Source organism: Pocillopora damicornis, chromosome 6, assembly GCF_964200805.1.
Source record: "Pocillopora damicornis chromosome 6, jaPocDami1.2, whole genome shotgun sequence".
Classification (NCBI taxonomy): domain Eukaryota; kingdom Metazoa; phylum Cnidaria; class Anthozoa; order Scleractinia; family Pocilloporidae; genus Pocillopora; species Pocillopora damicornis.
In genome coordinates this window covers 12,510,153-12,524,770 of record NC_142675.1, presented here as the reverse complement: position 1 = coordinate 12,524,770, position 14,618 = coordinate 12,510,153, and the positions used below count along the sequence as shown (strand labels likewise).

Here is a 14,618-nt window from a genome sequence, read left to right as displayed (position 1 = left end):
CCGTTAGCCGTAAAACGGCCAAACTATTTAGCCGTTAGACGTAAAAATTGACAAATTTTAACCGTTAGTCGTAAAAAAAGTTAACCGTAAAAAATATGTCTGGTGGAAACAATGGAAAGGTGTTAACCGTTAGCCGGAAATTGGCCAAAATTTTAACCGATAGCCGTAAAAGCCATCACCCCATTGAGACCCTCGAGAGCGCGAGAATGCAGTTTTTTGTCAACAATAATTCAAAATAAGTAATAGAGAATGAGAAGGAACCACGATATATCATGCGACTTTAATTTTCAAGTGAATTTTAGCTCTCTACAGTTTTGAAGAAGCTTAATTTTAATTCAAATCTACAGCAACGCTAATAGATCTGATATTGTGGGCTGAAACAATGTTTTAGTGGTATACAAGAGAAACAATGGGACACATGATCCTAGCAATATGCAGGACGCATGTCATATGAACTTGGTAATAGACCTCGCTTACCGTGGAGTCTCTTGACGAGTTGTTGTTGTTGTTTTTTTTTTGGGGGGGGGGGGTTTAAACAATTTCATGTTTTCTTTTTTCCTTTTTATTTGCGGGGGGGGGAGATTGTCGCTGGTTGCGTGACATCGTATAACATTTGTTTTTCCCAATATTATGGCGGTTGAAAAAGCCGTTGCATTGTTATGAAATTGGAAATAACGAAAAGGACTGTGATACTTTCAAGCAGGAAGAAAGTACGCAAGGGCTCGAGCACTCAATTTCTATTATTTGTCTCTTTGCTTCAATCCTCTTTTCCACTCACGACTGAGCTAGAGGGATCTTTAATTGTATTCTTCGGCACCAACACCTTCTTCTGTTTCACACAAAAAAATAGCTTCCTTTACGGTAGACGAGGACAAACGGGTAGATATCAAGCAGATATCCATTGCTGCATTTAAATTTTTGGCTTGTTGTTTGCACAATTATGCAATTCTCTCTCTCGTTTGGGGGTGAATCGGGCTTAGACTCTTTGAACACCTTAATCCGGTGGAAGACTGGGCTCGATTAAAGGTTTCCGCTTGGCGTTGGCGTCCCATGATATCATTCATCAAAAATACAACGGACGTTCCTTGAATGTTTCTTCAGTTGAGTTTCTTAAGGAGAATAGGCTTGTGAAAGGATAATGGATCTTTTTCTTACTGGTGTTTTTCGATGGGTTTTGGCAACGCTTTTACTCTGCTCCATAATTCAGAAGTCAGGTAATGTACATCGAGTTAAGAATATCGAGATGTTACTTTAGTTTGCCATTTGAGATAAAGCTCTAAACTGCTCTAAAATAATTTGACGTACCTAAACACTTCTTTAAATTTTCTGATTGAATGATCTTCAAAGTTATTAGAGTTACGTGTGATGTGTTGAAATTTAGCTCAACTTTGTCGGTTTTGCTTCTTCAGAGTCGGCATTCAGAATCAGCCAAAAACCTTCCAATCCCACTATTGTGGTGCTTGGAGTAAACAGCAGCCAAGTCAGACTTGAGTGGCGGTATTCTGATCCACCAAGTCAGTATTTCGTTCAGTTTTGGAGAGAGAAAACTGGTGAAAAAATTAAACAAATATCATCAAGCAAGGATGGGAATGCGTTCGACCCGAGCAACACAGAAGAATTCGTTGCTCGGCTTCCTGCTACACTAATACTTAAGAACGTGAAAGGAGGTGAGGAATATACCTACAGTCTTTTTTTGATGGATTCTAATGCCAAAGAGAGGGAGTCACACGAAGTTTCTATCAAAGTGGTTGGTAAGTGAAGCTGTTTTATGAGATTCTTTGATACACTTTGTCTTGTAGTTACTTCGTACGTCAATAACTTAATTGTGTCTTATGGTAACGTATCAAACTTTATATATAAGCCTCTCTCTCTTTGCGTGAAATTATTTTAATTCGAACTTTTTTTGCAGGGAATGATAAGCTTATTTTATAAATGCAAAATCATTGTACCATCTATAACGACACGGTTTCAACGCAATTGTACTTTCAGTGTTTCAAACGGCTTGTTACTTTTTAGCCGCGATTGACGTAGTTATTCTTTCATGAGACACCAGGAATGACTGAAATTCCTGTGAATTGATTGTTATGTTTAATTTTGTTTTTTCTTTTTTTGCTGCTTGAAGTTGTATTTCTGTGATGAAGACTGGAAGTTAAGCTCACGCTTGGGTTATGTTAATGCGAATTGTGCAACCAATATACATGTAAAGTGTACATGCACGATTTTGTTCTTGCTTTTGCAACAATATTCATGAGGAAAAAATTTCTTGAAAACCATTTGGTGTGATTTTGTTGTATTATGTTCACTAAGGTATTCTGATCCACACTTTCGATAGAGAACGAGTAACGACTCTCGAAACCATCATTGCTAAATATTAACAGCCAATCGGCCTGTATTGTTCATTACTCCCATATATGTCAGTTTTGCATGAGTCATCTCGCGTTGAATATTTACATCTGAATGGCTCATTTACTGCTTACAACATTCAAGTAGTTATCGACTTGTAAGGTCATAAAAAAACACAAGCACTAAACGATCTTTTATCGTTTTTCATTGCTCGCTTGAAGGTACGCAACCGTTGACTCGGAAAATTTGAATGTCTTTTGTTTATTGAAATTTGCGTTAATAGCAGGCTGTGTTTTCCTCATGATGTAGTAAGTTGATTTATTCACATGATGTTTAACCCATCGTAACTCCCACAGTCCTACTCAGGGTGCTGCGTGAAACGTTTGAATTAATGATTGCTTGGAAGGACATGCATATTTACTGACAGTAGTCAGAGCTTTTACTAAAGGATTGTTCATGGGGTTTTAGTGAACTGAATTTTCAAAGAAACTTCCTAACCCCAGGGAGAGAATGCCATTGGGTTGTTGGATTAGCCCCAGTATTTTTCAGATTTCTCTTGACTGGTACTTATTTACACTCTTGGGTGGAGAGAGGCACTGCAAGGGTAAATTGTCTTGTTTAAGTTTACAGTACATTGACACATCAAGGGCTTGATTACAGACTTTCTGTTCCATGCATCTCTCACTTAACAATGTAATATGTGTATGCAGGTATCAGTTAAATAAATGTTAGCATTACTAATAATATTATTTACAAGAATTTTCCTCAGTAGTTATTAGATGGCTGAACTCTTGTCTTCCCATTTTTATTTACACCATTCTCTTGATGATCGCACTGCCTTTGATATGGCAGTTTCTCATAAATGTATGTAACATTTTATACCATGTAATAATTGTGATAATTTCACGCAATCTAAATTTATATCTTAAATTGTTATTCCCAGTGCCTCCAGAAATAACTATCCCACCAGAACCAAGGCCTTTACTTACCATTGGAAAAAACTACACTCTGACCTGCAATGCATCTGGTGACCCTTTGCCAAAGATTACATGGACAAAAGATGGAATCCCGGCTGGAGAGTTTAATGTGACAGGTTACAAGCTTCATTTGACTGACGTGAAGTTGAAGGATGTAGGATCATACCGATGTACAGCTAGTAATGGATATGGAGTCGATGCCTCTAATGCCAGTATAGTTGGTGTAAATTGTAAGTCGTCTGTCCTGTATTATCAAAGCTGTTCTTCTGATTACAGCAGTGCAATTGAAAACTTTTTCAAGCTATACATTGTTACAGAACCAACTTTACAAGTACATGTACTTGTATTTTGATTCATGCCTGATTTACAACAATGGAATGGATTTAGCACAACAGAAAATGTGTTTTCCTTCCTGTTTTCCCCTCTAAGATGTTTATAATTAGTGGTTCATTTCTGTTTTCATTTGTTTAATTTTTGGACATCTTTACAGTTTATATTTCTTTTACATTTGTGTGATAAGATGGTAATGTAATACAGATGATTGAGGTATCTGTTTCCGTGTAACAATTTTGTTAAAAGTGGGAACTGAGGCTTTCCCATCACATGTAGCAACAGTGTATGTACCCACCTTAAGAGGGTTCAAAGTGAACTTTTTTTTCATTTGGGTGCCAAGTTTTGATTAAAAAGTTTTGGTTCAATGGTAACCATTAAGCAAAGACATTCCTCTACTTGAAACATTTTCCTGCATGTGAACAATCACCAGTTAAGTTGTAAATGTGGTATATATTTGGCTTTATTTCATGATAAAATGAACTTTTCTATACTGTATTTTGAAAGCTATTGCTTTCAATCTCAAGTGGAAACAAAGCTAAGATGAAATAGGATCACCTGCTTGCAGCTTTTTACCTTGAAAAGGTTTTTGAGTACAAGTCTTCCAGAGATCATGACAACTTGATAGTTTATCATTTTCCTAAAATATAAAAGTACCCTTTTCCCCATGCATTTCAAGATCTGAAGTGAACTTTTGGATGATGTAAGATTAATTATTTGACTTAATTTAATTTGATTGAAAAAATTGAAGTAGGAAAAAAATAGTCCTACATAGACATAGTTTTGGAGTAACCTTGAATTATTGTTTATTTTCTCTATTTTTTTTATATACCAAAGGTAATGAGTGTGAAATTAAGACAGTTGGAATAAAATTAGAGAGTGAAACTTGGAAGTCAGCTTTGAATAACAGAGAGTCAATTGAGTTCAAAACATTGCAGGCAAATTTGTTATCAGAAGTAAGTATTTTGTAGGGTTAAATACAATGGGTGACCATGGAAGGTCAATAATTTTTTTTATGTATGTTTACCAGTACACATGTTTTATATTTGTCATACAGTGGTAATTTGCAAATTTTGATGTTTGAGTACAGATACCCAGTAATTCCTCTTGTCAAATACTGCTTAGACTGACTTAGCTGCCTTTTCATTCATTTAAGATGACCACCAAGGAAAAATATTTGTAAAAATAATTGGAGAAATTGCTTTCATTATCCTGCACCTCATTGAACATTCATTGAAGAGTTTTCCTTGAATACAAACAACTTAAAAATGCATGTGCATATTTGTGCCAGTGTTTCTTTTTTTTGCTTTTCTTTAGAGGAAAATTCAATATGAATTTACTAAGTATATATTGTGGGTACATTTTGTTTACCTGTGTACTTTATACTTTATTTATGATTCTGAACCAGGAGATCAGATTATAATAGCCTTGAATTTATTCCAAATTTAGTTCGGGAGAGAGGATTAGTCAATGTGACTATGAATTTTTTTTTCCAGCACTAACAATGGTGCATCTACACATACACATACATGTACCTGTGCTAGAAATATGATGATGTAAATTTTACACCAGTGAAGCAAACCAAAATTGCTCTTTCAGACACACAGACTAATGAAATTTTTGTGTTCTGCATGCGCTTTACATGTATATACTTTTGAATAGTGCATTTTGGCATTTTTATTCCATGTAAAATGACATAACTCTCTTCCTTGTGTTTAAGATATCTAAGGTTTACACCAAAAGTCCTGGAAAAGAATTGTACACAGTGGATGTTGTTGATTTCAGGTAACTGTCAATTTTAGAGTGCTCAAGGTATTCATATTTTGATAACATTTGTTTTTGAAGAAGACGAATGCACAATTTAGTTTGCATCACAAACTCCATGGTTAGTTCAGGAATTAGTTGAAGTTTTACTGTGTAGAGTGCATTGATTTGTATACAAACAATTATTATTTGAGATTTAATAATGTTAGATTTAAGGAATTGAAGTTTGGTGGAATGATGTCACAGAAGAGATGAAAAAGTATCAATCACTTGTCATTGTGCAAACAGCTTTGATCAGCATGTTTCTCTTTTTTACTTATAGATCTGGTAGTGTCATTGCTGAAGTAGAGATGAAGTTTGGTAAATCTGTCACTGACCCTTTGAAACCACTGGAAGATGAAATCAAAGAGGGAAAGCTTGGGGCATTCAGTGTCAAAAGGGAACTTGATTTGAATCCAAGTAAGGCCTGGTCCACCTGATAAGTAGATTCTATTTTGCCATGATTACAGAAAGTTACAAACTTACTCTGAAGCCTGTATTGTTTGAAGATTAGCTCTGGTTGAAATGAGGTTAAAGTACTTCTACTTCTTAAGTCAGAGTGAACTCTTCTTTTTTGTCCTTTATCCTTGCTTGTGAACAGCTCTGAATTGCAAAAACTTTGTGGAAAGTGTTAGTTACATGTATGTAGAGGACATGGTTTTCTCAATCAAAGTCAGCTGTGTCTGTACTCTCACAGATCATAGGTAACAATGACTAACTTCAAAACAACTAGTATTCAGTTACTGTTACAATTACTGTAACTATAATTGATCATCATTGCCTCATTACTATGAGTACTTTCATTAGTAATCGCCCAGGGGCCATGTTCAGGTACTTTAAATAATGATTATTTCTATTTAAAAGATACAGTAGAATAATGATCAGATGTGTATGGCTAAGATATCAGCCATATTGGACATCTACATGTACATGTTACCTAATAGTAGTTGAAGCCTAGTTTTTGTTATATTTTTCATATGATCTTTCATAGGGGTAGTCTGGTGAGACCACCCACAGTTGTCTTTAATCTTTTATTGCTGGTTTGTGTTGCATTGTGTACAATGTGCAGTTTATAACAAAATGGTTTCGGTTTTAATAAGATAAAATGTTCTCTCTTCAGCTACTCCGCCATCTACCTTCTCTTCTTCAACAACGTCAGAGAAACCAGAAGAGCCTTCAACTGGAGCTCGCACCTCAAAATTGACACAAAGTGAATTGTGGGGTATCATAGGAGGATGCATTGCATTCTTTCTTGTTGTTATCATCATTATTGTGGTGTCCTGCATTTGCTGTAGGAAAAAGAAAAGTGGTGGTGCTTCAAAAGGTTAGCAAAACAATATGTTTGTTTTCTGACAAAAATCTAGAGGGCAGTTGAATTAAAAAAAAAAAACATCAAACCACAACATGCGCCAATGCTGTACATCCTCTTCCTGTATCCTATATTGCCTCTACTGTTACTAAGGTCACTTGATTGAACCACAAAATTTTTAATTTTTTTTCTTTTATGAATTCAAGGTGGTAGGAACCAATACAGTGAAGCTGATGGTTACCGCATGTAAGTACAGTATACACTTGTGTTTTGTCACTTGGCAGCAATGGCCAGAACCCTAGCTGCTCTTTTCTTTGTGTTCTTAGTTTAGACACTGGCCATACCAGGAATATTAGTGGGTCTTGCAAAGTACCAGGGGGACTTGAGAATATTTCTTGTTTTTGTTTCATTTTTTTAGGTTTTTTAAGGAGACGAGAGGGGTGGCCAGGGGTAGACTTATAGAGGCAGCAGCCATACAATTAGTTCTCACAAGCCAAAGAAACTTAGTTAAGATCCAACTGCATAGGCCACCATGCTCACAAGCTAACCAAACTCCTTTGTGAATGAAAAGCTGGCATGGTACACTGTACAAAATGAAGAAGCTTTGAAGACAGAAAGCACCACAATGTTAACCTCTGAGACTATCTAGTATTCAATTCTTGTGTACTTCAATAACAAAAATTTGGTGACCTAGCCTTCAGGTGTTTTGCCCTATTTCTTTAATCACGAGCTTGTTTCCTCACAATGACATAATGTAAGGGTGAATTGTCTGGTTTTAGGAACAAGCAGCCTCCTTCAGGACTTGGTACAGCCAGTCCAGCATATGTTGAGGCCAGGCAGTATGCCCCAGTTTCTTCTGCAATGAGACAGGTACCAATTTTATGAAATTAAATAACTGCTTTGAGTGTTTCCCATACCAATGTAGTTTACTCCCATATGTCACGTATGTATTAGTATTTCAGGGTTTACCATACTAAAGTACATTCCCAAGTATAGGTTGTGTACCCCAGTATCAACAAAGTGACCTTAAAAACTTCTCTTAACTTGTACTATGAAAATAACCAAATTGTGGAATGGGCGCAAATCTCGGTATTGCAGTCGCACCACTTTTCTTTGTCATGTTCCTGAGTGTTGCTATGATGTGTTTTCATTCCTCAGCATTATCAAGAAGTAAACACCAATTATTTTTAATATGCAAGGGTTTTTTTTATTATGTCAATATTATAATGTTCCCTCCATATTCCAGAAAGTCTTGACAGCATGAGGGACTTTTCGGTATTGATATGTACTGCACATCTCCCTTTGTTATAAGTACATACAGTGTAGATTAGTTGTAGTTCATACATAGAGAATCAAGGAGTTTAACAGTCAAACAAATTGGGAGTGGTTGCAGTTTGGTAATAACTTGAAGTTGGTAGATGAATTTACTCTTCTTATGTAAAGAGTTGCAGTAAGATCATGAGTTGAACTTGCAGTATACATTGTTCATATCATAAGCTTCTGCTGTTCATACACATGTAATGACATAATGTGTCATGACTCACCAGAATTTGATGTAAAGTCATTTCTCTGTCATGGAACCTGCCCTGACATTTTTGCCATTTTTGTCTATGAGCCTGCTTAGGAGCAGCAGTACATTGTGGCTACCCACATAATTCCTATCATATTGTGACAATCATATTTACTAGTACTTGCATAATTTGCCTTTCCAAAAATTGTTCCTTTTCCTACCCTGAGAATTTTTTATATTTTATTGTGACAATCATATTTACTAGTATTTCCTTAATTTGCCTTTCCAAAAATTGTTGCTTTTCCTACTCTGAGAATTTGTTTATATTTATTTGACCTAAATGAAGTAATTGATCAATTCCAAGAAAGAGGAAAAATAGACGGGTATTTTGCTTTCTCTAGGATGAACAACGAAAAGGACCAAACTATATGGAGCCTGCCTTTGGCAACTCACCTACATCTTACAAGCAGCCTCCCCCATACTCAGCCACAGAATACAGTGAGATAGCTTCCCAGAAAGGAGGACAGCAGGGAGAGGGTGGTGGCTTTGAGTTGTGGTGCTAAACTTGTAAATGAATGGAAAGTGCAGGGTTCTCAGTATTCTGATAATTTCTATGCATGTGCAACAGCTCCTGGTAATACAAAAAGAACTGCTTTCTGTGGTAACTCGTACAAACTGTATTTTTCTAGCCAGGACAGACTTTATAATACATTTTGTTGCTGTTAACAAAACCTGAGGGAAGTTTGGAATTTACTGAGAACCATAAATGTAGCATTCATTTTCTGAAGGGGGTTCTTTTCTCTTCAACCATTTTAATTTGTTTGTTTCTCAATGTGACATGATGTATCTGTAGGTATTTTAGTTAGCCATGTTTTTAGCATTAACATAAGTTGCTTTTTAGGAACACCAGGAAAGTTAAAGTTCTTGTAATCACTTCAAAGGCACCTCAAAATACCAAAGTACATAAACAGTTAAAGCGCTTTGGTTACATTTTGCGTAGTATTACCACTGTGATCTTGTCACCTTGTTAGAGTTTGCCAATAATTTCGTCTCTGGTGTCTACCTTTTATTTTCTCTCAATTCAATTGCCATTGTGAGCATTCATCTTTTACTCACAGTGCACAATAGCTAGGCAAATGATTGTACTTGAATTCTCTTGTCACTCAATGTCTAAATTAATTTTCCCTCAAATTGATCTAAGATTCTCTACTGGTATTCGTAGCCATGAACACATGTAAATTTGTAAATTTAAATGTTTGCTAATCGAAGGAAGATGGGGATGTTAATAACTTTTACTGATCAGTTGAAGTAAACCCAAATTTACAAATGTACATTTGAGTACATTTTTAGTAGTGCACCACCATGGACCTCTTGTCTGGTGAAGATGCTGAACCTGACATTGTTAGTCTCCTTTGTGTACCTATGAGCACCACTTTTGATTGACAAAATGGTTGTAGTACATGTGCATATAACAGAATACTAAATGATGTAAACTTTCTCTACAGTATCTGTATACACAACATTTGACATTAATGTCATAATGAAAGAAGAGGGGTCTTGATTCAGATAAATATTCTGGTAATCAACATTGAGACGACTTTGTTAATACAGGATAGACCAAATTTATGTAGACAGTCTCTGTAGTCCACATTTTAGCTGCTGAAGTCACCATGTTTTAACTTTTCACATGTACAATTTTTTCAGCTGAACTAGAACTTTTGAAGGAACTTTCTCTGCTTGAATATTTTGGGTTTAAAGCTAGTTCAACACATGCTTTTTATGCTCTAAAATGTTATATAGTTTTATTAGTTGGATGTATGTGTTTAAACTTGAAAACTATGAGATTCTATTCTGAATGAGCACAAAGTAAATGACATAAATGTATTTAATCCATTTGGAACCAGTGAACTTAAATGAACAAGGTCACTTGTATGATAATGCACTATTTTGAATGAAGATCAACAGGTAGGATTTTAGGGATTGTAAAGAAATATATTTTACTTCATCAGGAAGAGTTTTACGTGGAAAATATTACAAATGGGTCCTCTATGTCTTTCTGAGCAAAACATGGTGTTTAGTGTGTTTGAGTGACTTGGCAAGTGGTTGCATAGAAAGGTTTTGGCAATGCCAACCCTTGAGGTTGTTAACTCGGAGAGCAAACTAGAAGGATCCTTTGTAATGTTATTCTAGTAGTAAAGTTTTCAAATTTCACCTTTTTGAGAATTTTCAATCCCACCATGGCCTGTTCTTTGGTGCTGACTTAATAGCTTTTTGTGGTTGTTTTTTTTTTTTGTCTGACTGATTTATCAAGTATCGGTTACAACATAACATACTGGTCTAGGTATGGAAGGTTTAGCGGAACGCATGCGTACAAGACCTCTCTTAAGGAGAAAGTACTCGCAAGAAATTGCTCTCAGGAACTCCTTTTTTTACTTGTCACGCAACTCTTCAATTGCATGACAGATCTGTGCGGTGCGACTGTGTGTGGGCGATTCCCACTATCCGCTTTTATTTTACTAATAGGCTCGTAACTAGTTAAGTTGTAAGAATCATTTACCTTACGTTAAGTGAATGAAGAAAGTACAGGTAGGATAGACTGCTTGGTTTTTGAGTGATCTTGTAATTATTTAATTAAGTTTTAATGATTTTCATTAACTTTCAAGAAGAAGACTAATAATTTAGAGATAACGGTTTCATATATAGTGAGGCTTTTTTTTCACCAGATTTGCATTTTTGCTGATTCATTGCGAGGCCTATTCATTATGGTCAGTACCTTTACTAAGTACAATTAAAGCATAACAGGCTTATTTGCCGGTACACATATCTAGTTATATTTTAAGAATTAAGCAATTGTTTATGTAGTATTCTGATGATTGCTGTATATTAAAAACGTGCAATAAAATTCCTCAATCGCTTTTACTGTAGTAGTATTTTTTTCTCTGTACGTTTCTTTGAAGCAATGGACCACACTTACCATTGGTTTACTGGCGTGATAACCAATTCGGGATGGCGAGAAAACATGAGACAAATTTGAAATCACGAGCAAACTTCGTAAGTGGGTTATTACGCCGGTAAACCGCTTGAAAGTGTTAATTGCTTTTATGAAATAAACTTCAAAATTGTGTCAACATCATGGGTTAACCGTTGCTTTAACCGAAAGGCTTTTGATCAATCAGGGCGTTCTAGTGTCTCGGCTATCATACAAAAGGGAATGTACGACTGTAGTTTTGAGTTAAATTTCCAGAGCGATGTCACGACATTGTGAACTGATTTTATGTAGTCATTTCGAATCGTTGAATTACTGTCATCATCGGAGACCAAGGGGCAAATAGTCGGGCGACAGGAACTTACATCGGCGGTCTCGTTTCTACAAGAAAGTACACTTGATGAACGAGAGAAAGATACAGCTGTTATCTGCGGAAGGTTCCCCTTCTTAGGTCTTTCAGTACACATCTTTGTGTATCTCCATATAAAGTATTACTATTTTAGGTGTAAGTGAATGGGTTAACAATTCCATAATTCTTCGTTCATTTTGAGGCTAAATGTGGTAACAGTTTACTCAACCACTGGCACATCAGCCTTAGCTTGAGAGAAGTCTTTTGTGGGTGCCAGGGGTTGCGAAGTTTCCTTGTTCGTGTTCTCGTTGTTTGCCTTATTACTTAATTTTGTTCGTTGACGTTTTCGTATTTCTCCTTGTTAATGTAAATAGTTTCTCTTTTATTCAAGCCTAGCTTGTTCTGCTCTCTTCAGTACATCAGTCAGTCTCTCATTTTGTGTATTGCCTGTAATTAGTCTCTTTTTGTAGTTTTGTTTTCTTTTGATATTAATAGTTTAAAATTATTCAATGCTTATTTTTATTTGTTTGATTATTTTCAGCACAGCACGTTTTGCATCGACATTATTTTCAGCGCCCTTGACTTTAACTTCCTTAGCTATTTGTTTGTTACGCACTGGTTTTTTATTTAGATTTTCTTCTGCAATTTTTCAACATATAAGAAACTTCTCCCCCACAATCATATACTTCAAAGTCATTAAAAAATTTACTCGTTCGTTTGTTAGACCTATTGTAAGTTGTGAGTAAAGGCATATGAATAAGGAGTATAAATAATTTCCTTTACTTTCTTCCAAGAGAGCATGGTAACGAATAACGTAATCTGACTCGTCCATAGCGCGGTCCGGATTTTCCTGTCTCTATCCCGTGACACGGCAACGCTTTCGTGAGTCGCCAAGTGCATCCTCAGCTACGTTACCATCTTTCATAAATGTATTTCGTTTGACTGATATAGTAGCATTTCTAAGCAAGACTTCGGTCTCGACCTCAAGCCGATAAATAACTTAATCACGATAGGGTCATTATACGGCAGGGTGGTCTCTTCCGTGGGTGAAACCGAGCGTTCTGATTGGTTCTTAGGAAACCCTTGACCACCTTTCTTCAATTTTTTTTATAAACAACCGCAGGGAAAATAGAGAAAAGCGCGTATCAGAAACAATTTCCAGTTTTCAGCGAAGTAAACAGCGATACTTATACGAGTAGAAATATTCATTCAACCTATCCAAGGACAACGAGTTTGACAAATCGAGAATAGTACTACCATCTGCGGAGTACAAGTGCAAGTACATGGCGCTGAAGATGAAAACCTTTCAGTTATGGTTTGATGCTTAAACAATTTGTTTTCAAACTCGTGGAAGCTTGGTCTTTCTGAGTTGCTCGTGTCATCAAGAATATGTCACGGCGGAAGCCCTTCCAATACAAGTGACCGGAAGGTCTTTTATACATATAATAAACAAGTTTGATCCGAGTGCCATATGATAAATTTCTTGTAACAAACCTTGCTTGCTCGAGTCATACTGTGGACTACTGACCTGAGGTCGTTGCAGTGCGCCGCAGTGCACTGCCATTACCAATATTTCCCAGTACGGCTCGAGCAAGCAAAGGGAAGTAAGAAGTTGTTCTCTTCACGCTCTCTCAAATCACTTTGGTTGCCAGCAAATTTGTGTGTCAGATCTTGACAGAGACTTATAATAAATGTTTCAAAGTTTTCTTGGAAGCCTTTCAAATAACGTCTATCACAAGGTAAATAAAAATGTTTTGGTAAAGCCTCTTTCTTTAAACTACGTTGTCTCTGTTTGTCTACTATTAAGAGAATGTAAATAGTTTATACTCTCTTGCTAATACTATGTATGTACGAGCCAAAACAATTTTCAGTACATGGTAAATATTGCCGTAATTACAGCCCTGAATCCAACTCTTTGGAAAGTGTTTCGAGTAATTTGCACGGAGGACGTACAAGAGACGTTGGTAAGTGATTTTGTTGTGAATCTAGCCAATAATTCGCGTGAACTGCTCATCAATTATGTGATAATTTGAAAGGTCTCCAGAAGCTCCTGTCTACGGCTTTTGCAACGAAAAATTTTAAAACAGTACTAATTCGTGCACATGTCATTAAGTGCTGTTCATTAGCACTTTATTTCCTATAATATCCACTTCTCCAGTGAATCTGCTGATACTATTCGTGATACACCTATCCATGTATGGCAATATATATATGTAATTTCCCATCCCAAGAACTCAAGCCACAAAAGAACAATGACCATTGCTGTTACTCCATATATCAGGTGCAAGAAGCAATCTATAGTTTTTGGGGTGTATCACTAACTTTGTTTGGGTAGATTTTCACGAACATTTATTAAATTATTAAATTATTTTAACAAAACGAGCAAAAATCTATAACAGGACTGTTGTGAAAAAGCCGGTAGTTATTTGTGAGCAAGAAAACTCTTGCTAAGCCAGGATTTTAGTTAGCAGCAAGTAACAGGATTGTGCTATTCAGTTTAGCTCACAGAAAGATTGTGCATTACTAATGAGGGGTTAGCAGCAGCATAAGCCGTGTATCCCCAGAAACATGCCCAAGAACGCAACATAGAAAAGATGTAGGATGGATTTCAGTTATTAAATACCTTCCGTGAGGTCTACCATATAGGCCCTCGGCATGATCGCTGAAATATCATTTATATGAGAAATCTTTACCAATGCAAAGCTAAAGGAAGGCTCAGAATTGTAAGAAGACTGTGTCGAAACAGGTCGTAGGTCTGGGCTCTATTGTGATCATATTCAATATAAAACAATAGCCTCTATTTGGCGGGAAAATATGCACGGATATTTGTCCGGGGATATGATCTGTTCCAAGATGCAAACAACTTTCAGAAACCGATGCTTGAGGAAAAGTGTGAGCTTCGTGAACAGATAATGTCCAATGACAATGCATATATCTTATTAGAAGTTTTGATGTGAAGTATCGCAGAGTATTTTTATGAGTTGTGCAGTATTTTGACGAGCCCGTAGGGC

General features: G+C 36.2%; 1 protein-coding gene across 1 annotated transcript; it reads left to right on the top strand.

The window, feature by feature from the left end:
- Nucleotides 1-1,016: 1,016 nt before the first annotated feature.
- On the top strand, nucleotides 1,017-11,187 carry LOC113676774 (uncharacterized). Its single transcript, XM_089209068.1, has 10 exons — nucleotides 1,017-1,214; nucleotides 1,410-1,751; nucleotides 3,287-3,550; nucleotides 4,488-4,606; nucleotides 5,371-5,435; nucleotides 5,737-5,873; nucleotides 6,574-6,777; nucleotides 6,969-7,008; nucleotides 7,542-7,632; nucleotides 8,674-11,187. Exons 1-10 carry the CDS (start codon nucleotides 1,139-1,141, stop codon nucleotides 8,833-8,835), a joined length of 1,500 nt encoding a protein of 499 aa, XP_089065194.1. The 5' UTR covers nucleotides 1,017-1,138; the 3' UTR covers nucleotides 8,836-11,187.
- Nucleotides 11,188-14,618: the final 3,431 nt, after the last annotated feature.

What these genes read in the sequence shown, in the direction of transcription:
- LOC113676774 (XM_089209068.1), top strand. Translation starts at nt 1,139, where the DNA reads ATGGATCTTTTTCTTACTGGTGTTTTTCGATGGGTTTTGGCAACGCTT. An exon ending in CAGTATAGTTGGTGTAAATT is followed by an intron (nt 3,551 to 4,487) that starts GTAAGTCGTCTG and finishes TATATACCAAAG; the next exon opens with GTAATGAGTGTGAAATTAAG. An exon ending in GAAGCTGATGGTTACCGCAT is followed by an intron (nt 7,009 to 7,541) that starts GTAAGTACAGTA and finishes GTCTGGTTTTAG; the next exon opens with GAACAAGCAGCCTCCTTCAG.